This window comes from Wyeomyia smithii, chromosome 3 (genome assembly GCF_029784165.1).
Source record: "Wyeomyia smithii strain HCP4-BCI-WySm-NY-G18 chromosome 3, ASM2978416v1, whole genome shotgun sequence".
In the NCBI taxonomy this organism is placed as follows: domain Eukaryota; kingdom Metazoa; phylum Arthropoda; class Insecta; order Diptera; family Culicidae; genus Wyeomyia; species Wyeomyia smithii.
In genome coordinates, this window is record NC_073696.1 from 184869033 (window position 1) to 184891817 (window position 22785).

General features: G+C 38.1%; 4 protein-coding genes across 4 annotated transcripts; 1 reads left to right on the forward strand and 3 right to left on the reverse strand.

Moving 5' to 3' along the window:
* Positions 1-3584: 3584 nt before the first annotated feature.
* On the forward strand, positions 3585-5937 carry LOC129727327 (uncharacterized). Its single transcript, XM_055685066.1, has 3 exons — positions 3585-4332; positions 4389-4472; positions 5044-5937. The coding sequence occupies exons 1-3, from the start codon at positions 3959-3961 to the stop codon at positions 5855-5857; spliced, it is 1272 nt and encodes a 423-aa protein (XP_055541041.1). The 5' UTR covers positions 3585-3958; the 3' UTR covers positions 5858-5937.
* A 104-nt stretch (positions 5938-6041) lies between these two features.
* LOC129727326 (uncharacterized) lies at positions 6042-10046 on the reverse strand. Its single transcript, XM_055685065.1, has 4 exons — positions 9733-10046; positions 9276-9662; positions 7627-9215; positions 6042-7570 (listed from the first exon to the last, which is right to left on the reverse strand). Exons 1-4 carry the CDS (start codon positions 9880-9882, stop codon positions 6142-6144), a joined length of 3555 nt encoding a protein of 1184 aa, XP_055541040.1. The 5' UTR covers positions 9883-10046; the 3' UTR covers positions 6042-6141.
* A 6626-nt stretch (positions 10047-16672) lies between these two features.
* On the reverse strand, positions 16673-18783 carry LOC129730821 (uncharacterized). The gene is made up of 3 exons (XM_055690403.1): positions 17916-18783; positions 17645-17834; positions 16673-17561 (listed from the first exon to the last, which is right to left on the reverse strand). Exons 1-3 carry the CDS (start codon positions 18622-18624, stop codon positions 17492-17494), a joined length of 969 nt encoding a protein of 322 aa, XP_055546378.1. The 5' UTR covers positions 18625-18783; the 3' UTR covers positions 16673-17491.
* A 198-nt stretch (positions 18784-18981) lies between these two features.
* LOC129730820 (uncharacterized) lies at positions 18982-20338 on the reverse strand. Its single transcript, XM_055690402.1, has 3 exons — positions 20232-20338; positions 19755-20173; positions 18982-19687 (listed from the first exon to the last, which is right to left on the reverse strand). Exons 1-3 carry the CDS (start codon positions 20277-20279, stop codon positions 19054-19056), a joined length of 1101 nt encoding a protein of 366 aa, XP_055546377.1. The 5' UTR covers positions 20280-20338; the 3' UTR covers positions 18982-19053.
* Positions 20339-22785: the final 2447 nt, after the last annotated feature.

Sequence of the window (22785 nt, forward strand, 5' to 3'; positions counted from 1 at the left end):
AGCGAAGGCTATTTTTAGCAGGAATCCCGATAGAGGTCGTCGACTTCTGGGTAGACCCCGCACTCGTTGGATGTGTGCTGTCGACGAGGATGCTCGCGAAATAGGTGTTAGGGGTGATTGGAGGATAGCAGCCCAAGACCGGGAGACATGGCGACGTATTCTGCATTCGGCACTGGATCGATAGTCGGTCTGTCGCCTTAAAAGTAAAGTAGTAAGTAAGTTAGCGATTAGCGAAAGTTCCGCTAATGTGGGTTTGGCGTTTAGCGTTTAGCGACTATCGAGCTAAATTTTCCGATTTCTGGTTTAGCGATTAGCGAATAGCGTCGCTAAATTTTCGGTTAGCGGTGCCCACCATTATATTGCTACATTTATTATTTAATTGATTTATTGTCCACAAAAAAACTTTATCAAAATTTCCGGAATGGAGAATGGAAGGAAATGGATTCAAAGTAGATAAGTGAAGATTACGAAGGTTTAATTTGTTTTAACTTGTTAGTATCCGCGAAACCTGATCGAGCACGAAGGGTTTATTTTTGTCTAGCACATAACGGTTAAGAATGTTCTAGCGTCGACCGGCCGGTAAAAATCTGTTCAACATTAAAATCATTATAATACAGTCAGGTTTTTTTCACGCGGATTTTTTACGAGGTTTTTTTACGCGGATTTTTGAATTAACGCGGATTTTTTAATTACCGCAGTTTTTTACGCGGATTTTTGAATTAACGCGGTTTTTTTTACGCGATACCGCGCTAATTCAAAAAAATTTTGCGAATTTTCGAATTACCGTGGGTTTGGAACCAGAAATCAGAGAATTTTTATTTAATAAAACTTTTTTTTTGTGGATTAAGCAGTTTAAAACCGTTATGTGCTCGACAAAAAAAGAATCTTTACGCGTCCAACGGAGTTCTCGGGTACTCACAAATTAAAATTCTTATACCGTTTGCAGTTTTCGTCCCATTTCGATTGTTTCAGCACCTAAAGATTCAGAAGCTCATTTATTTTCAAATAAGCGTTAGGGGTGTCCCGTAAGAATTTTCTTATTCCCGAAAATCCGGTTTTCCGGGTTAATATTCCCGGAATTTCCCGGAAATAAAGCAGGGATATAAACTTTATCATTTCTGTCTTAAAGTAGCGAGCCAGCTTGTGGTTTAAAACCTCCTTAGTGCTGCCTTATTAAAGAAAAAAAAAGAAAAAAAATCTACAAATTTCTAACTTAAATGAGCAGGTTTACATTGTGTAATTGAGTTTCAGGGGACCAATTTTTTACGCAGGTTCAACCAGTTTTGCTCTAACTGAGTAAGAGCTTCGTACATTTACTTTATATTCATATCGAGCTTGTATTCAAATACCCAGTCGTAAAAATACTCACCTCAATTGACGAGTAATGGAAGATATACAGTAGGGCGCCAGTGAGATGTATGTATGCCAGTGAGAAGATGTATGAAAAAAGGTCATTCGAATATCGTTTAGCGGTAGGGTTCAAAAGTCCCCATGCAAAATTTCAGCTAAATCGGCCTTTGGGAACACGTCCCTCAAAGCGATCAATGTTTCAACTTTCTGACTGATGAAATGCACAGGTAAAAGTTCATGATATCGTCGATATCGATTTTTTATATGCCAAATGTCTAAAAGATGCATGAAACGTCGAGATCTGGTGTACCTTATCGGAAAAAAAATCACAGGAGGGTTGTGTGCAAAGCCACGACCGCAAGGTTGAAGTAGAATACTTTTACAAGAAAGATAACCCGGCTGCTTGCGTGTCAGTCAATTTGAAATCGGATTCATTTCGTATATACCGCTTGTTAAGCACAGTATCAACAAATCTTAATAAACATCACACTGCTGTGCATGATCTCCCAGCTGGTCTCGAGGTACGATGCTGGCCTAACAAGTCAGTCGTCGTATGTTCGAGTCCCGGCTCGGGAGAGACTGTTAGTGTTAGTAGGATCGTAGCGCTAGCCCCGCAATTGTCCTGTACACTTACCAGTCGGCTGCGAAGTCTGTGTATAGTAAAACAGAAGGTCGAATTCCGATACGGAATGTAGCACCAAGGCTTTGCTTTGCTTTTACTGCTGTGCATCTGCAGCAGCATCAAACCTCAGTTGCAGTTTATTAATAACATTTCATTATGCTCTTGCAAAAACATTTAGTAGCCTTGAAAAAGGCCGATTGTTGCAATTGCAATTTTCATTCAATTATTGCATAAATGCTTCATGGTCAGATATACCCGCTGCAACTGCTACACTATTCGTAGCCATGCCACAGTTGTGGCCGCTATACGCTGCCAGTGGTATCCGCTGTCCCTGCATCAGCTGGCCCAGCTGCTATCGATGCTGAGATCCGCTGAAACTAGTGCGCTATCCATTGCTACGCCACAGCTGTGGCCGCTATCCGCTATCGCTGGTATCCACTGCACTGCTACTGCTGCTGCTAAGGAATGACTGCTGTTGTCGCTGTCTAGAACTATTATGAGCGGCTTCGGCTGAAACAGGCTCTTATATAGGCCAAATAGCATATTTTCAATTGCAAGGTATATGATTCTGTCGACCGTGCTTGGGAAGCAATCATATAACGACCAATCAGAGTTCGAAGTTTTCGTTTTGACAAGGCTTGACTATTTTCAATAGTACAATAGTGTGAATAATAAAATTAAAATTATCTTCATTTGGGAAGAATCTTAGAAGATTTTCCAATCTATTGCTGCAAGAACGAAGGAAATCCATCGAATACTAACCGATTTATTAGCATTTGAAATTGGACATATTTTTCACTTTTTTCGGTTTTAGATTTTCTTTTCACATCCCTATGTAGCCGAACTTCCTGAGAGAAGTATTCTACTTCAAAAAATTTTTTTGATGATTTTTTTCGATAAGACGAAACTTTTGAGCCCTATTGTTAAAAGAAATTCAAATAAATCCAGCTTCGAGAGTCGCCGATCGATGTCAACCAACGATACTGAGAAAATCTATTCGCGAAGAAATACTGAGAGAATGGAGCGATTCAATTACTTTACCTGCCGTTTATAAATTTGTGTAAAATAATTCGAACTATTTCATATATGTAGAAGCAAGAATACTGTGAAAAATATACACGTATTTAGCTTCCGGCAAATATACTAGATTTAAGTGTCGTAATTATAAACGAACGCTTTTGTTGTGGTCTACTCGCTGCACATCTCTTCTATTCAATGACTCTACTGTTGTTCCACCTCCATCGACTGCCTGCTTAAAATGTAAACTAAGGAATTCAAATAAATGATTTACTTTGCCATACAACGGTATCGTGAAGTCATTTTATAATCGAAAGTATGTAAACACGGATAAGAGCATATATTTAATTTAGGCACAGGACCACATGGTACTCTGCGACCAAAGTTCATGTACTGTCGATATGACCGCCCACTATAAGCTTGTTATACAATTTTGATTCAAGCAAGATGATGGGATGGCCGGATTCGTCAATTTTTTGAAGTTGAATTTTTAACTTGGTTTTACGCAACTATTGACTATGCACAATTTACCGGCTTTACAAGAATTAGTTTATGCTATTTCAAGCGTCTCTCACACATTCAAACGCGTGAAACGTTATTCATTCGTTAGTAGTAGCACTTTTATCAACATAAATCCCATTACGTTCTATGTTCCCTCCCTTTGTTCGATTATTTCACTCTTAGATACGGTATAATGTAGACAAATCTCACTTCTGGCGTATACGAACATCTCTCAATTAGCCGGCATAGTGCATTAAATATTTAATAAGAAGTGTGGAGTGGCAAATTAAACTTTGGCTCGAATCGCTCGAATGGAGACCTATTCAATGCAAAGATAACAAAGATAAGGCAATAAAAATAGCAGAACAGACCCTAACGCGTCAGTTGATTTGGTTCATAGTCATTGATCGTACCTCGGGAAAGCATTCCTCTAGAAAGTGGCCAAGTTTTCGAATAGAACGGAATAGGATGACATCGTTACAATTGGATAACATCTCGCCAATGTTTAATGGTGCCACGTTGAACGACATTATAAGCGATTATGGTGGTCACAATTGCACATCGTGGCATTTCGAAGACAGCGGCTTAGGTAAGGGAGATTGCTACTTGAGCGAGGTTTACCGGATGCGGGTGGTGGACGACACGAGCCGAAAGGATGACGACAAACCTCTCGAGGTGAAATTGGTTATCAAAACTATACCGAAAAATGTCGGAAGAAGGAAAACTTTCCGATCAGCGGATTTTTTTCGCAATGAAATCAATTTTTATAACATCGTGATGAAAGAGTTCTATAAGTTCCAAGAGGAAAAACAGCCGAACAATCCATTTGATGAAAGCAGCAAGTGAGTCGGAGTAGCTCTGTTGAAAAGGTAGCCATAATTATTCGTAATAATTGCAGATGTTTGGGGGCGTTTACCGATGGAGTCCATGATTTTATTGCTATGGAGGATTTGAATCAGTTCGGATATGGATCAGTCAGAAGGTAATTTAGTTTTCAGTGGAACGCGTGTCTTCCAGTTGATCTAAAGATACGGTTCTAGTCTAACAAGATAGGGCAATATTGACCATATAAGTGGAACCATAGCCCCGCAATTGTTATTTAGACTAACAGTCGTATTTTTTCCTATGAAACTAAAACACTAAAAAAATCTAATGTGTTATTTGGAAAAAGTGAAAAAGATGTAGGTACAATCAGCATTTTCATATCTAATGGAAAATGCAAACAGAGTGTTTGCTCTTCTACGCCTGTAAAGTAGAAAAGTAAACCCAATTAACGTTTCTTTATTTTACCCCTGATCGGTTAGCAAGAAGAAAGGCAAAAACCTTCCCCTATGGTACCAGTAATAATTCTACAAACCGGTTAAACCTGTGAAAGACCAGGCGTATTAGTTATGCATTTCCTTGGTATGCATTTGATAATCGTTTTCGTATTATTTAGACGCGTGTCTGTGAGCTAATGTTTAGCACCTTTAACCTCATTGAATTACTTATTTATACTTACTTAAACTGATTTAAGCCCATTCATCATAGTGTATTTCCATACATCATTACAGACAGGACGGCGTGGCACTACCGGAATGCATGCTATGTATGCAGACACTTGGTCGTTTCCATGCTCTGTCGTTGGCGATGAAGGATCAACGACCGGACAAGTTTCATCTATTGGTAAAAAGCATCGAGGAAACATATTACGCACAGATCCACAAGCCGTGGTACAACAATTTCTTGCAAACGCAGATAAGCATCGCGAAAGACGCTGTCAGCCAGGAATACGGCGGCACAGAGCTCGAAGAAAAAGTTAACAAGTTTTTCGACTGTGATTTCTACGACAAAATGGTATATTTGACACACACGCGAAATCAAAACTCTGTTATAAACCACGGCGATTGTTGGATTCCTAATTTTTTGTTCCGCTACGATGAAAACGGAGCTCCGGTTTCTAACAAAATGATTGACTTTCAGCTCGCCAGATATTCGTCGCCTGCGCTTGATATTTCCTTTTTCATGTATTCTTGTACCACCCAAAAGCTGCGGGAGGAACATTACGAAGATTTGCTTAAAACTTATCACGACAGCTTATCTGATATGTTACGCAATTTAGGATCAAACCCGGACGAACTATTTTCGTACTCCGATCTGCAGAAGGAGCTGCGCGAGTTTGCTCGTTTTGGCGTTGGCATGGGCATAGAATCAATTCCGTTTTCATTATTGGACGAAAACGAAGTTTCAGATTTAGATCAAATACAGGGAGAAGAGGCTGTGCCGATAGAGAATGTTTGGGTTCTGAAAAAGATTACCTCGAAGGAAGGGCGTCGTCGATTAACCGACATGTTCAAGCATGCTTTATCGTGCGGATATTTGGACTAAACTTTTTTCTTTTATGTCTTGTGTTCATTTGGATATGAATGTAATAAATGTATGTTTTTAACATAATGCAATATCCTGAATCAACAGTTTTAAACTTTCTTCTGGACAACACGATCAAATATGGTTTCTATCTTAAACTATAAAACACGATGCATTGCGTTCTTTTATCTGGGTTATGAAAACCTTTATAAGAAATCGCAACACTTTTCTGTGCTGACGAATACGTTTCTTTTGGTTTATTTTTCAATTCTCTCGTTCATTTACAATAATTGCTACTTTAGTCATTACTCTACATTAACAAAAGACACTAGTTCTAATCCTTCCGACGCAGCCTTCAAGCGTTCCTCTTTCCTCAAACGTTTCTGCTTTAATGGATTACTATTCTTTTTCCGTTTCACCGCTCCATTGCCTACCGGCTGTTCAGTTTCTACCTCATCATTTTCATCGCTTCCGCCTCCATTCAGCAGTTGTGCTTTTTCTGTTGATTGAAAACCATCCCTCATAAATGCCCCCTTTTTCTTGGACTGAGAATTTTTTGCAGGCACCAACTGCAACTGCTTGCAGAGTCGCACGTAAAAGTTCATTGTTTGGGAGTTCAGATTCTCTGGTCTCAACGTCTGTATTTTGGATCCAATTTGTTCCCAAGGTACGACTTGTTCTTTCAAATGCTGCTGCTGGTAGCTATGCAACTCAAGAAGCAATTGCACGAGTTCACAATATTCATTCTGTGTGATACTTCGCGATCCTTGTACTTCGTCTAAGTAGCTGGACAGTGAATTGCCAATAATTTGTAGTGTCTTCCATGTTAAACTAGGGTCATTACTAACAAATCTTCGATTTTTCATTAACTCTTTCAACAGCTGCAATGTTTGCGTTTTTCGAACTACTCTCACCTCTTTCCGAAGGCCATGTTCTGCTAGAACTTTCGCTAAACGGAAATTTCCACCCCAATTCATACGGAATAGTGACTGAAACACGTTCAGCGTGAGAGGAGGGTTACGATCAGGTATAAATTCTTTGAGGTATTTGCAAAACGCTTTCTCGATAGTGGCACCGTTTTTCTTTGCTCCGCTGCTATCCGTCAATTGCGAGCAGATAACTATGAATTGACACGCTTTTATAAGATACTGGTTTTTCTCCGGGAAAGATGAACCCTTTGCTACTTTATCTATTAAATCAGTTAAAATTTGCGACAGCTGATCAGGCGACACATCTTTCGTATCCTCATTGAAATGCTTGATTTTTATTAGCATATTGAAAATGTTCCGATAACGTTCCAGTATCTGTTTGTATTTGGGCTCCTTGATGGCAACTGGCAACATTTCGAAAATGTACAGCATCAGTTCTAAACAAATGATCATGTTGGGCGACGTTTTCAAATATATATCTACCAGATCGAAGACTCGCATCCGAAAATGGGTCAATGTTGTGTCGATTCGCTCGTCAGCCTTTGTTGGTTTAGATTTTTTCGATTGCTTAAACATTTTAAATGCAGCCGCCAGAGCTTCATCCAGTTTGCGACCATCTTCCTCATTCATATTGTCCAAGTCCACCGACTCTGTGTCAGTTTCAGGATTCGCATTCCCCAAAGCGGCGTGTATAGCAAGTCGCATTTTATCTGTAACCTTTTCGTCCTCTTCTTCTTCCTCCGTGAAACTATCCTCTTCCTCTGTTTCACTGCCTGATTTATTCTTTTCATCGTCCGTGATATCACTGCAATAATTATTGTTTTATTATACTTTTCTCACTGAAAATCAAAAAAACCTTACCCATCCGTGTCCACGCCACTACTAGTGTCATCATCATCGTTCGTTTCCATTGTCTTGTCCAAATCTTCGTTATCGTCTTCTAGCGCACTCAGCGGGTTGACTTTATCCTTCAAATTTATAACCGATAAAATTTGATTGAATGCCGTTAATGTCATTTCGCCGGACAAGTGTGGAAAAACATGTCCAATGACTTTTCGCAAAAGATGCGAATTTTGCGACATCAAGTTTAAAAACAAATCGATCACTACCTCAATCCAGTCAGGTTCCTCGCTCTCACCATTTTGCTTGATATCTACCTTACTGGAGGATTTACCGTTTTTCTTGCTTTGAATTCTTTTCATTACACTTTCCAGCTCAGCAATCGAACTGCTAGCGATTAAGGGATCACTAAATAGATGCAATCCCATGTACATAATTAGTACGTGGAAAACACTGGTTAGTTTTTTGTGCTGCTTGTCTTTGCTGTGCACTATGGAATACATTCTCTGCCACAGTTGTAAATGATCTTCACTCAATGGCGTACGAAGTGATTTGACACCCGTGGTCTCCAGTACGTTCTGAATATAATCGACAATCGACAGTAAAAATGATTTCTCTTCAGCTAGCTTAACATGCTTGTACTCCAGACAATGAAAAAACAACGATTTCATGGTCGGCGCTAGTTCCGATGATATGGCTGCAGCTTGTTGTTTGCTGCTCTTCAACACTTTTTGACCATCAGCAGAAAAGAAAATTCCTAAACACAAGAAAAACTTAACCACACTAAAGGTCCATTCGTCATCAGCAGCAGCATGCTTATTAGTCAACAATTTTTGCAGAGCTTGGGCAGCATGAATGCGCTCTGAGTTCAACATCTCTGGAGAATTTTGTGCTAACACCAACTCCTTCAGTAAACTTGCAGAAGTCTTGACACTTTCTCCACTCATCGTAGCCAGAAGGTTTTGGACAACTTTGTTTGAAGCATACTTCTCAATCAGTATGCTACTGGGCGGTTCAATAAGCTTTTTGAAAATACGTAGCTTACATTTTTCATCTGTTATTTTAGCATAACACTCACTCATTGTATCGAAAGCTTCTCGATACAGATCTCGCACATCCTCACTTAGTTGAGCAAAGTTTTTAATTTTCTTAGTTACAACGTCCATCAGTGACGGGCTCAAGAGTTCAGGAATAACACTAAAATCCTCAAGCTTGTTGAGTATAGTTATAAAAACACGAAGAGCTACAATATCACTAAATTTATAATTTTCGCTCTTTTGTAATACCGGTTCTACTCCGTGTTCCCAGAAATCCGTAATTTTGTTTTGTTTCACCAGCGTCGCAATAAGAAAATCATAAAGTGGATGATTAATTGCTAACGTGCTCTTGATATCCCAAACAAGGTTAGTGAGATATTCATAGTTATCCGTATGTAGTAGTTGAGGACAACCGAAATTGTGTTCGAAGAATGGTTGGTTTATAATTTTTTTGTGGATTGTCGAACAAACTAGTAAAATGTAGATAGTATCCATCGTCTGTTGCTCTTTAGGAACATTCAATATAGGGTCAAAAACAGGCCAAACTATGCTACCAAACTTCTTTGTACTAATCTGTGGGACATATGAAGTGGCGTTAATTATTAATCTGCGTTGGATAAACATATTACCTACCTTTTGAACTAATTCACTCAAGTAGTTCAACGCTAGCGGAGCAGAAACTTTATGAACGCCTTTTTTCAGCGACTTTACCACCGTTTGTAATTCGGTTTCAGAAGCCGTCTCTAACAGACCGGCGTTGATAATTGCTCCGCATACCGATATTCTACCTATTCTGAGCTCAAATTTCATTTGACTCTTATCTTCATCGTTCCTATCTGTATCGGACAGTTCCGATTTCACAAGTGCGAATATTTCCGTCACTGTAGGGCAAAACTCAGTACTTTTAGCCTCTAACAAATACCCCACAAGGGCAGTGAAAAACCCCGACCTCGAAAAATTATTGTTAGCTCCAACGCCACGTACTAATCGTTTGAGTGCATATGCTCGCTCTTTTTCTTTCTGAAACATTAATAATTAAATTTTAAGTTCCACATTGCAGAACTAAGTTTTCGAGGTTATGTTCCTTTACCTTGTCAACAGCATCACTGAACAGGAACGAAATTAATTCCACCGCACCATCCAGTCGAGTTTCTTCATTTTCGTTGATAAACTTTTCAAAAAACTTGAACACTTGCTTATCCAAAAGTTTTTTAGGTTGACCATTTACTATTGGAGCCATAATGAAACAACAAAACTACAATTTCAGAAAAAATCACCACATGCAGTCGCTACATTCATGGCAAAACACACCGAGCGAAATAAAAACAAAAACATGCCGTCAATGCCGATCATCTCCATCTGACATTTCATTTGACACTGTAAAATATCCCAAAACAGGACGTATAAAACAAAAAATTTCCCAAATCGTCACATCCCGATCAACCACTCTTTATGCACCTTTATGAAACGACAACAACTGAAATCAATCGATATAGGTTCAAAACTAATCGATAGCGATCGTTCTCGTTTCACGAAAAAACTTAAAGAGTGGTTGGTCGGGATGTTGTATCTTACCGATCAAACCAGTGCTGCCTGTTTCATCGATTTCTTAGCAATACGTTACATTCGTAAAACTACTATTCGACTGATCCGCATAATCAATATTCAACAACTTATCCTGTATGGGTCATCATTGAGCGATTAAATTATACGGACTATTATCCGTTTATGGTTCCTGTTTATTTGAGGACAGCTGTTACTGCAACAGAAATGATAATGACGATTTGCGAGTACTTTTCTGTTTGTTGGACACAGACCTTGCAGCCAACATTTAAGACTCAAACACAATGGATACGTTGCGGTTGCGTTTGCGGCAATTCGACAGTTACCCCATACATTTTTTGTCAAATTAACGTCAACGCAACGCAAACGTATCCATTGTGTTTGGGTGGTTTGGGCCTTTAGTATACAGAGCAATTGCGGGGTTAGCTCTACGAACGTATTGATACTAAAATCACAAAGAACAGACGTTCATCTTATTTTCAAAAGATGTGTAAAACTTGCAACCGCCATTTAATCGTAAGTGGTAATACTCCCGCTATGTGGCGCTTGCGTTCTTAACAAACCAAGTACTGATATCGATAAAATATCGATATGGTAATATTTATGCAGTGCAACTAGGGCACCACCAGACATGGTATTTTGAATCAAATTTTTACAACCTTGCCTTGTCTAAAAATTATTCTATCTATTTATTTATATATTCCAGCGTTTCTCAACCTGGGGTACGCGTACCCCTAGGGTAAAGTGACCAGATAGCTAGGGTTTGAGCGCGGGACATAAATTCAATTTTTAGACGAGGGGGGGGGGGGGTGTAGTTTGGTTTTAATACTTTTCTTCGAAATGATCAAAAATTACACATGCATAGTAGGGTGGCAGTGACTTGACTTGTATGGGAAAATTTTGTCTTGTATGAGAAAAAATGACGCTTGAATTTCGTTTTGTAGTAAGGTTCAAAAGTTTCGTATACTTGCACAATGTTCTCATACAAAAGTTCAACTCAATTGGACTTCGAAAAGTTATGCCTCGAAGCGTCCAAGTTTCCCTTTTTTGACTGATGAAGCTCATAAAACGTTTATTTCGATATCGGACTGGACTGAGACAGTTGTCGCTATCGATTTTTTTGATGTCAAATGTTTTAAAAATGCATAAAACGTCAAGATTCGGTGTTATCTAAAAAATCGAAAAAATCAACTTTTTGGGTTTTATTTTGAAGAAAAATGAAAAATAAATGAATGAAGAAATAAAAAATTCGAGACCGCCAACCGTTCCAATGAAAACATGTGATATTTGGTGATCCAATTTTCTTTAAACCACGGGACTTTGCAAAGGTGCGCATTACACTTTAGATGAACGCGGGACATTTCGCGGGACGATTTTCTACGCGGGACATTTTGTTAAAACGCGGGACTGTCCCGCGAAAAGCGGGACGTCTGGTCATTTTACTTTAGGGGTACGCAAAACTCCGTAGGGGGTACGCGAAAGAAAAGTCAGTAATGGCGGACAAAGCAATTTTTCTTTATGATACTTTATTTGTTGTTCAAACTTGCTCTTAAAACATGACTGGTTGATCCCTGGAAAATTTGTTTGAAATTTTAAAAGACAAAATATTATTAAAACTCGAATTGCAAGAAATGTTTGAAAAATGTGCAATTTTTTATCAAAAACATCATAAAACTTATAGAAAATTTGGAAATATGCTTAGGGTATCTTCGGCCAATGAAGGGTATGTAAAAATGTTCAGAATATAGTAGGCCTCTTAAATCACACCCAAAAAAGTTTATTGGTATTTTTTGATTTTCAAACATTCTAGCTAAAGACTCCACTTTGATTTGATGAGTGATTAAAAAATAATAATTTCATCGCACTTTTAGGCAGAGTAATCAAAAATCTATTTATATTAAAAGTTTCTCCTTAAGATAAACAAAAACTTTGTCGAATACACTATAGGTTGACGATCACGTTTTTCACGTTTTAAACCAGTGTGCAAAGTACAACTCTAGGCCACCCTTGTGTGTAAAAAAAAGTAAGATTAAACGGTCATTTTTAAATGCAATAATGAAAATGCAGATACCGAAATCCTGAAGGACGAGGAAATTATTGAAAAAGTTGTCAACCCGTAAGCAGATATTCACGGTTCTTATACATACGTCGGACCAAAAAAAAATAACAACGAGAAGAAAAAAAAGAAGCAGTTTCAATAAAAAGACTATGAATGTAAATAAATGATGAGCAAATAATAGTGATAATAACGTAGCGGCTTGATTTTTCTCTTTTTTTCTGGATGAAATACTTTTCGGAAACAAATTATCACACGCGGCTTAAGGTCAGCTAAAAAGCCAAAAAAAGTATGTGTTCCAAATTGTACTAAAAACAAATTGGTTAACACTTATAGTTGGATTCTATTTCCAAAATAAACTATCCAGCTTTTACGCCCCATAATGGCGGGTGCTATAATGCGTGTTCGTAATTTGCGAACCTCTGCTTACGTCAGTTCCCTGATTTCCGAAATTTTGGCAACACTAATGTTGCCAGATTTATTGTTTTCCTCGCGAAATACATAGACCACTCCAATTGTGCATATATTGGAGCACTTTATACAGCCGAAATTCATTGGTTGGAACACAACTGCCACCCAACTAGCGAATCGTGTTCGTTAGTTGGATGAACTGACAACTGGGCAAATTTTTCAAAGGGGAGCGCCGATTGCTTGTTTCTTTCTGCTTTGGAAAATTTCCTAATTTCATTGCGGTAAAACTATGCCAAAGAAAATAAACTTTGCTCATCTGTCTTGCTGCTGTAGTAAATATTTTATGTATTTGGTCAATACTTTTTCATACAAAAATTCCAACGAGAAGTAAAATGATAAAGCGCAAGCACATCGCTCTGCTTCTTGCCCTAAAAATGGAGGATCGCTACGCTGGATAATTCCGGTGAAGGCGTTGAAGAAATAAAAGAACAAACAACCGAACAGTAAACCTCTAAATTACACACAAAATGTTGTAAATTTATAACATGTACTTTTCAAATAACGCGATTGATTATGCCAGAGATGATCTGCATGAAGTGTCCAGTTAATAGCGCTGAGAAACAAACTTATTATTGCTGAATGGATTAGGCGTAATAACTAAACATGTTTACAAATTTTTTACAACAATAAAAAGTAGGAGGTTGTATCCAAGACACGACCGCATAAATGACGTAGAACTACGTACACTATTAACAAATGCATTGAGTGTTTCATTACCCTAGTAACACAACTGGTTTTATCAAAGCTTCATAGCGCTTTTTTGGCTGTATTGAGCGCTATAAAACTTTGGTAAAACCAATATTTTTACTTGGGTAATGAGTTATAATGTCTTCTAATGAAGGGTTGTGAATTTCGTCAACCGGATTCAGCAGTTAGCAGAACGTGCCGAGTTAAAAACCATACACAGCACACACAGTGTGGTTCCCGTGGCTCTGTGGTTAGCGACAGAGCTGCAAAAGTTCACTATCATATAACTGAATGTGCGTTACCAGTAACAACATCACATTCATCCATCAACAAGTTATAGTGCATGGAAAACTAACCGAGTTTTTTATTGTTGATATAGCATAATAACCGATCTATCATTTGTTTTTCTTTCACTCTTCCTAGCATTCATTCGTAAAATATTGCACTGAGATTCTGTCACTATCGATATCAAGTTCATTCCTGTGTCTTTACAACAATGAGAAGCAAGTTAACAATCAATACGTTTTCAATCAAGTGATTGTAGTGATTTTTTGTATACTGTGCTATATGTTATTTTCAAATTACGTGCTTGATACATGATGGAAAAACTTTTGTGCAGATTCCAGAAAGGTAAGTAAGATGCGTTTAGAACGCAGCAACAGCAAAGTCCAGTATTCTTATCGTGATAATCTCTTTTTTCTATAGCACCAGGATGCCAGGATTACTGCATGGACATTAGACTTCCGTCTTTTCCAGTGAAGAATCCAATGTGAAATCATATTGATAACATGAAGATAGGCTGAAACAGAAAACTGTTCCAGAGAGAACCCGCTAGATTCTACGTGAATTTTGCATGAGTCCTGTGTCGTCAGTGTAATCAGCGGCCATCCAAAATTTTCGCAGGCAAGAAAAACAATGCGCGACCTATGTAATGCACTTGCGTTCTGACTCAAGTCGTAACGAAGAAAAAATCAAGGAGATCTACACATTGGGTAGATTTTAAGTGAATACTGGAATGTTTTTACTTTCTTGGTCTCTTCCGTTGTACCAATATATGGGCCCTCGGGGCAGGACAGCTTAAAAATATTACGTAAATCACAAATTATTAATAATATAACCGCATGGTAATATTATTACCTGTTTTTTTTTAATTTGTAACAACCTTGGTGAATCAAGATAAAAGACTTAAAGGTAACTAGTATTTTGCTTCAGTTATCACTGTGTTACATCACAATGTTGTTTAAGTTTATAAAAAGAAACAGAAGAGCAAAGCTGCGCAACGCTGTTTCGGTTAGCTATGTCACCGACTTTTTTTATATAAAAAAAATAATATTAAAATCTGAATAAATTTTAATAAATTGTCTCGTTAAGTGTGTCACAATTTACAATATGTATCGCTTTATTAGTGTACCGCTACCAAAATATACATCATCTTGGCGATACGCTAGTGACAGTACAATGAAAGCAAACGTCAACGTTGAAATAGATTTCTTTTTACTTTTTCGTACTTTTTGCTGAGAACTGCTGATATTTTCAATGGTTTTGTGCGTTTTGTCTAAGAAAAACCGACAGTCAAATGGTTTTTCGTTTGTTTTAACCCATCCACTGACAATTTCGAATGGGGTGTTGTGCAAGTGTGAGTAGCCTTGTCTTTTTTACTCCTGTCAACGCAATTAAACACTTCTGAATTAAAAAAAAAAATAGGAAAACCAGCTAGTAGTAGGGATGGGAAATATCGACTAAAAAGGCTATCGATAATTATCGATAAATTCCCTAATGCCATCGATAACTATCGATAATTATCGATAGTTTGACAACTAGAACCTGATGAAGAAAAACAACAAAATGTTGCTCTTGTTGTGGACAGGAACAATATTTAAAAGTTTATTCGCACACATAATTCGCACTTAGGCGAAATCTTGTCGTTGTTCGTATAAGGTAGAGTGAGCGAAAATGAGTATCCCTCAATTTTCTAACAATTTTAAAGAGGATTTCATGTGAAAGCAAACAATCATCGAATTCTCTTTAAACAAAGTCTAGGCCAATATATTTTTTCAGTTATGGCATCATTGTGGAGTATAAATGCCAATGCGAGGATAATATCAATAACTATCGATAACGCGGAAAGCTCAACGATTCTATCGATAGCCGGCAACTATCGATACTATCGATAATTATCGATAGGTTTCCCATCCCTAGCTAGTAGTGTTCATGATTATGACCATGGATGATATACTGATTCAGGTACGTTAGAAACCATTTCTAGTGATCAACGTAACTTGTCTGGTAGTTCCACTAGTTTGCGGAGCAACCAGTGATATTAGTTGAAGTTCACTGTATACGAGATAATTAGTGACATTCTGTTTTTTCCCCAGGCTGATAGCATTCTGCTAGTGTAACTTTTATCACCTGGAATGATGTCTAGCAAGTTGATGTTGATAAAGAAACCAGAATTTCACACCTGAGGATGTTGTGAAATGAGAGCACGCTATCGACCGGGAGCTATATGATTTCGCAAAATTCCAACGAGGATAGATGACGACACAAACGATGAATGATCCAGGGAATAATTGGATGATGGAGCTGATACACATAACTTGTTTTGGGACCAAAAAGGAAAATGCACTGCTAGCAAAGGTTGATTGCTAGAAAAAATTGAGTTTCCATCTCAAATACATTTGCTAGTTTGCACGAAGTGCTGTGAGACATAAGTAGATTGGTAGCTACATATATTTATGTAAAATAGGATACAACATGCTTTAAAACAAACCTCATAGTAAAAATCCGCATGCAAAAGCTACTCGCGCAGGATGCAGACAAGTCTTCAGCTCAGAACATATGTCAATATGAAATCTAGACGTAAAAATTACTATTCAAAAATATAATAAGTGTGATGCGATAACATTCCTTTAACGTAAATAAGCAAATGTTTTGACTCGGTGAATAAATGTATGTCATTCTCATCCATGTGAATGTTCGAATGTACTCTTTTTCTTCAGTACATTGGCTACAACAGGCAGCTTCAAGAGAAAAAAACGATATTGAACTATTTGATAAATTATTTTGCATTACAATAAAGTTTATTTGTTCTCCATGAATCGTCTAGTTCTATCCAAGGATGGTCTATGGCGACCTTTTGTGAGCATCCACAAAAAAGTAGTTTTCTTAACTACTTTACCATTTCCAGTACTATCTAATATATTGAAACAGTGTTTATTTCCTACTCTACTGCTTTTCAAATCTAGTTCTTCATTCATGTTAGTAAATAACTCTGATGCCAAATACACAGGTGCACCGTTGACGGAATGTTTTCTTGAAGCTGGTACCATGTTTTTCATAGTTGCGCGTGCTGTCAGACTTTCGTTGGAATCTCTGCTCTCTCTAGTAAGAATATATGATGTTCCGTTTTCGCTTTCATATTTGTACCAACTATTCATGGCAACATTTATAAATTCAATCTCCACTACGTTTTCATTATCAACGCTTTCGCATTTTTCAGTCTGAGAATCTATGTTTTTTATTGCAGCCCCTGCCCTATGATGTTGCATGTTTTTGTATTCAATGTTGCTTTCATTTACAAATCCAGCACTTTCATTCACATAAACAATCTCAGTGTTCTTTGGTTTACCAATCAGTTTGAGGTTGATGGATGCAATCATATCGAAGTCGTGTTCTTGAATACCGACGTCAAGCAATGCCTGGCAAGCTGCCTCGTTTGCTTTTGAAATCTCAGCTAGCATTTCTACATCGGTAGGCAAATTTTGAAAATAGATTTTCTTGTTCTGATTTTTCGTTAGTGTGGGATATTTGATTATGTTACTATTTCTATGGATGATGTTTATTGTCATTTGTATCCTTTTTAGTTTATTTGTTAACTCTTTTATGGTGAAGTTGACGATTGTTTGGTTTACTGTTCCCATTGATCGTAGTTGTCGAAATAGTGCTTCAGTAGGCTGACTAGACAAGCGTGCAATTAAAAACTGCTCGGGGGCACTACGGTCTCGGCAATTTTGTATAAAATAAACAAGCGCGTGTGCGTTTAGCTCCAGACAAGTGTAAGCATTGGTTGTTATTAAAAATTTAATATTTTTATGTGTTTTTTACACCAATTGCGCCAGTTACGAACTATAAAATTAGCGGTCCTGCAAATATAAATACAGAGGCTGTAAATTGTATCGAAAACATGAATGTATTTATGACTAATCTTAGTATGCGCTACACATACCATATTGCATGCACCCTCTCTAAAAGTGAAAGGTCCTCATCTACGTAAGATCTGAACATGAGCCGCATAATTTTTAGGAACAAAACTGTTTCTTTACTGTCCTGAACATTAGCCTCCAGATGATTTATCAATTTCTCTTTAATCATTTTGAGAGTGGGATCGAGCTTCATTTTATCTTTAAGATCGATATCTGAAAGAGTCAATCCATGCTTATCTTTAGTGTGGTTGCGAATAAGTTCACGTAGGTGCTCTTTGCTGATAGTGAATTTACCTGCGATAAAACAAGAGAATTTATTTTCAATGTTCTGTTCACATTTAAACAATTTTCCAATTTGCATTTCTTTGTTTAGAAATCGATTCCGAAATTTGTTTACAATATGTACCATATCTTGTACATTCATTGGTACTTCGGGTTTATTGTGAACTATGAACCATGGGCTGAAGGTGGATGTCGTAATTTCATTATCTAAGCCTGCTCGAATTTTCATGGCTTTAAGCAACCGTGGATCTCCATCAGATGTATTTGAGATCACGTTTATTCCATGCTGATTAAGAATGCTTTCAGTGTAAGTCCAACGATTTAACACGTCAGCTGCTTCGAATCTGTTATCAGAACAGGTATGGAAAAGAACATACGGTGCAGCGTTTATAGCAAGCGGTAAGGCTAGCTGAACATAAGCATAGCTTCCAACAGGGTATTTATGAATTGCGTTGATTATTACATGTGGAGAACTGGCGGCAAATAGATTGGGAGTAGGAAGACCATTAGAATTTAATGGAGCGACTAATCCACGTAAGCTGTCGGTAAGATAGTTGTATTCCACGTTGCTTGTAATTTTGGTAGCATCTTCACAAAGTGCTACAATCAGCGGATATCCGTTGCGCTCAAGATATGATTTGAGTCCTTTCACGTTGATGACACCTTCTACAACATCGATAGTATCCTTCTTCAAATGTCGTTGAATGCTCTTAACTGTCATGGTGGATATATTCTCGGAAATGTATTCATAGTGTGCGTTACCAGCCGTCAAATAATCATATGCGCAAAAGTCCTTCTCGATGTTGGTATATCGCCTCTCATGTAGGTTTTCGGGCTGGGTCCTGGCATGAACATCAGTTAATATTTTTAAAAATTCGGTGCTATGAGTACCTAGTAAAAACATATTTTTTATCAACTTGAAGGTATATAAGTTTTACAGTATTTTATTCACTTGAATCTGGTGTCATTAATTCTAGTTGATCATGCGCCATGCTTAGTTCCAGATTATCTAAATTTGTAGAACTATCGTCAGCAAAATTATCCGTCGATGCTACTGCTGGAATGGATTGTTGTTCAATTTCGTTACAGACTTCCAGATACTCTTCGGAATCATCGAAAGACTTATGCTGAATATGGGCTTCTGTCTGCTTCAATTCATCACAGTCCGTTGAAACATCGAAAACAGTTTCAATAAGACTGTGCCATGATGCTGATCCGCTGATGTCGCCATAGCCGATTGGCCAACGTTAATGCCGTTTTCGTAATACTCTTCTGCTGAATAGTCAAGTGGCGGCGTGTCAGGCTGCTCTCGGTTTGACATTTCAAATGGGTCAATGTGAAATGTCTGAGGTATGCCTCGTTGCATATTGGAATCAACCGGTGCACAATCACTTTCTGTGCATATCTGGCATTGTAAGTCTGATTCATCAACTCCGAAAATTGTTATGTTTTTCTGCTGCTCGAAATTATCACTGCTGGTGGCAATGCCTTGGTCGCAGGCCTCTCGATCAAACTTCGTTTTTCTTTTGCGGTGAAGTTGCTTTTCTGTTGAATTCACATGCTTGTCGAAATGGACAAGAAGGTTGTTCACAGGCCAACTCCGAGTAGGCTCCCGTATAACCTTGAGCTCTTTGACAGCAATTTTCGAAGAACGGTCTTTAGAGCGCCCGCCAATCATGCATGTAACCCATGCAATCACTCGCCCTCCTGTACCACGTTCACAGCAAATGCCAAGGTCACCAATAGAATCGAACAGATCCCGATTACGCTGATTGTCCAGAGGCCTACAAAAAACAGAGTATTCGTCAATAATTTTTTTCATTGATACTTTATTTGTTTGCGCTGGCTCACCATTTCGAAAGCTGTTGCTTAATGCGTGTAATAAGGGTATCTCTTTCGTCATTTTCATCTAACGATGATGTTTTTACTGCCTGATTTGAAATCGGAATGTATCTACATATACCGTTTAACTTCACGGCTGACATTATAGAACGAAGAACTAATTTATCACCGACAGAAAAAGTGAATAGATCTGGCGTTTTCTCGTAATCGCGAAAGAAGTCGCGCATGCTTTTTGAAGTGTCGCTGGATGTTTCATGGCGTACACGTACAACACCACGATCTCGCATTACTTTTCCAATGCTAGTAATTTCAGCCATTGTCATCTCTCCAAGACTGCTGCTGCCGGATAAACCTTCCATATTCAAAATATTTTCGAGATGCGGTGGAACCAGACCCACATCCTGTCGCATTCGTTTCCAAAAAAAATCCTAAAAAGGTAAATATTTCTAAACCGTACTAACTTCAAAATAAGTACACTTATAATACAATTAGGGTTTTTCGTGATAAGTTTTCTGTAGTCATTTTTAAAATCATTCAGCACTCGAATTCGTTAACCAAAATATTTGAAAATGCGGAGCTCGTGAGATATTGAACCGATCAAACGCAACCGTTCACTATGAATGTCACATTTGGGATAAATAAAAGGAAGGTGGGAATTTTGGCGTGCATGGTTAATATTATGAATATTAAAATGATATTATAACATCGAAAATATAACTTTTATCTAGTTGTCCTTTCCCGAGTATGGGCCATATAAAATATATAATGCAATGTTTTGAAAATTTCGATTTAAAAAACAAACAGTTAAACTAAAAAGAAATCCGTTGTTTTAGTTATTATATTATTTTTAATTCGTTAATTTTATGAAGTTGCATTGCAAATGCTATCAACCCTCGCCGACATTGTTCCCCTCTTTCCAGTTGTAGGCCGTTGAGATGGCCTGTTGGAACGAATCCTTATTTAAATTTATCAATAGGACGTTAGCTAACGTGTCCTCTCCGAGGCCAGTCCGAAGGGTTCAAGAAACCCAAACCAAGCGCACTGAAAAATTGTTTCCACGGACACGTCGGATGGCGTGGCTAACACAATCATTGCAACTGCGTACAGCTCAGAATTGAAAGCTTTTCGTCACAACCAATGATCCCAAACATTGTAACTGTGGTTTTGTCTTGTCTCTAAGCATAACGACTGAATCTGTTGCAGGAAATTTGTTTCATCTGCCTAGTGTTCCATCCGCTATACCGCCATATGTCAACCAAAATGCGATCAAATTCATCACCATAGTTTGCCTCCGGAAGTGATTCGTCAGAGATCCGAAGCCATGATATTTTCTGGACCATACATTGGAATTGAAATTTCAATAATATAAATATTTCTAGTATCATATGTTAAACTTACCCTTTATAAACCTTTTCACTAAGAAAAACAATGGAAAAACTTCTATGTTGAAAATGTCACGTCACTGCCGAGAGATATGATTTTTTTAATTTCACTTAGAGTGGCTGTCAATTGATAATTGAGAATGAACTCAGTAGATCCAAGTGTGTCGACAGTGGTAAGAATGCAAATCAAAATAAAAAAGGCAAGACAATGAAATGGTTATCATATATTCATGGATATCTTTGATTACGGACGGTAGTCAGTGGGTGAAAGAATTATTACACTGACAGTATATATCAAACAATTTCAAATCTATATTTCGAATTTTTGCAGCCCTGGTTAGCGATGTCGGTCGGCTAGCTCTCCTACACGGTCGTGATATCGGGTTCAATTCCCGATCGAGTCGAGGATCTTTTCGAGCTGGAAATTTTCTCGACTCAGCACTGGGGCACGGTGTATCGTTGTACTTATCCTACACATGCAAAATGTGCCAAAAACAATATCGATAACGAATTTTCTCAACTAAAATTGAGTTGATCGAGACCGCTATTAGCCCCCAGGCTAAGCGTGCGATATTGTTGCTGTTACACACACACACACACACACACACACACACACACACACACAAATCATACCATATCATAGACACACACACACACATCATACCATATCATACAGACGCATACACATCATATCATATCATATAGACACATACACATCTTATCATATCATACACACACACATCATACTATATCATCATACCATACACACATCATACCATATCATACACACACACAGCAAGCAAGCGACCAATCAGAGGACGTTATTTTTATTTCAACAAGGCTTGACAATTTTCAATAGTGCAATAGTTCGTAGATTCAAACAACATTTTTCTGCATTTGGGCAGATGCGTGTATAATTTTCCAATCGATTGCTGCAAGAATGAAGGAAATCGGTTGAAAACCAACCGACCTATAAGCATTTGAAAAGGGACAAATTTCGTCCCAGTTTTTCAGTTTGCATCCCTGTGTGGTATGCTAAAGTAAAACGTATTTCTACGCCAAAGAGGCATTTTGTTGTTCAAAATCGGTTGCTGATCGCAACCTTTGTGCTGCCCCAACAGTGGGGGAGTTAAGATACACGGACAACATGCACTGTGGAAGCTATTTCACCTTCTGTAAATTAGACGGCCGCGACAGATGTAACTGCTAGAATCCGCCCAGAATGCATGCTTACGTTGTCAAAAATTATTAACTTTCAATGACTTGTTTATTTGCCTTGAAAAAAGGCATTTTGCTGTTCAAAATTGGATTTGGTGATGACGATCTTTACGCTGCCCCAACAGTGGGGGAATAATAGCAGTCTGGCGAGGCACGCTGAGAAGAACCGCGCTGCTACTGAGACATAGTGACCAACCACAGCCCAAGTGATTTATTTATTTGAAGGCAGCCACAGGCGCAACGCGCTGTTACTTCTGAGTGCTGTATCTGCTTCTACTGCTGTCAACGTTGTGGACGGTCCATCCAGCTCACCTTCCGGCTAATGAATGTAGCTAGTTTTCCCAGAAACACTCTTTTATAGCCGAAGGGTGCTACGTAATAGGCCACGCCCTTCTGTTCAGTTGTCTAATTCTCTAATGTTCTTTAGACGAATTATTCAA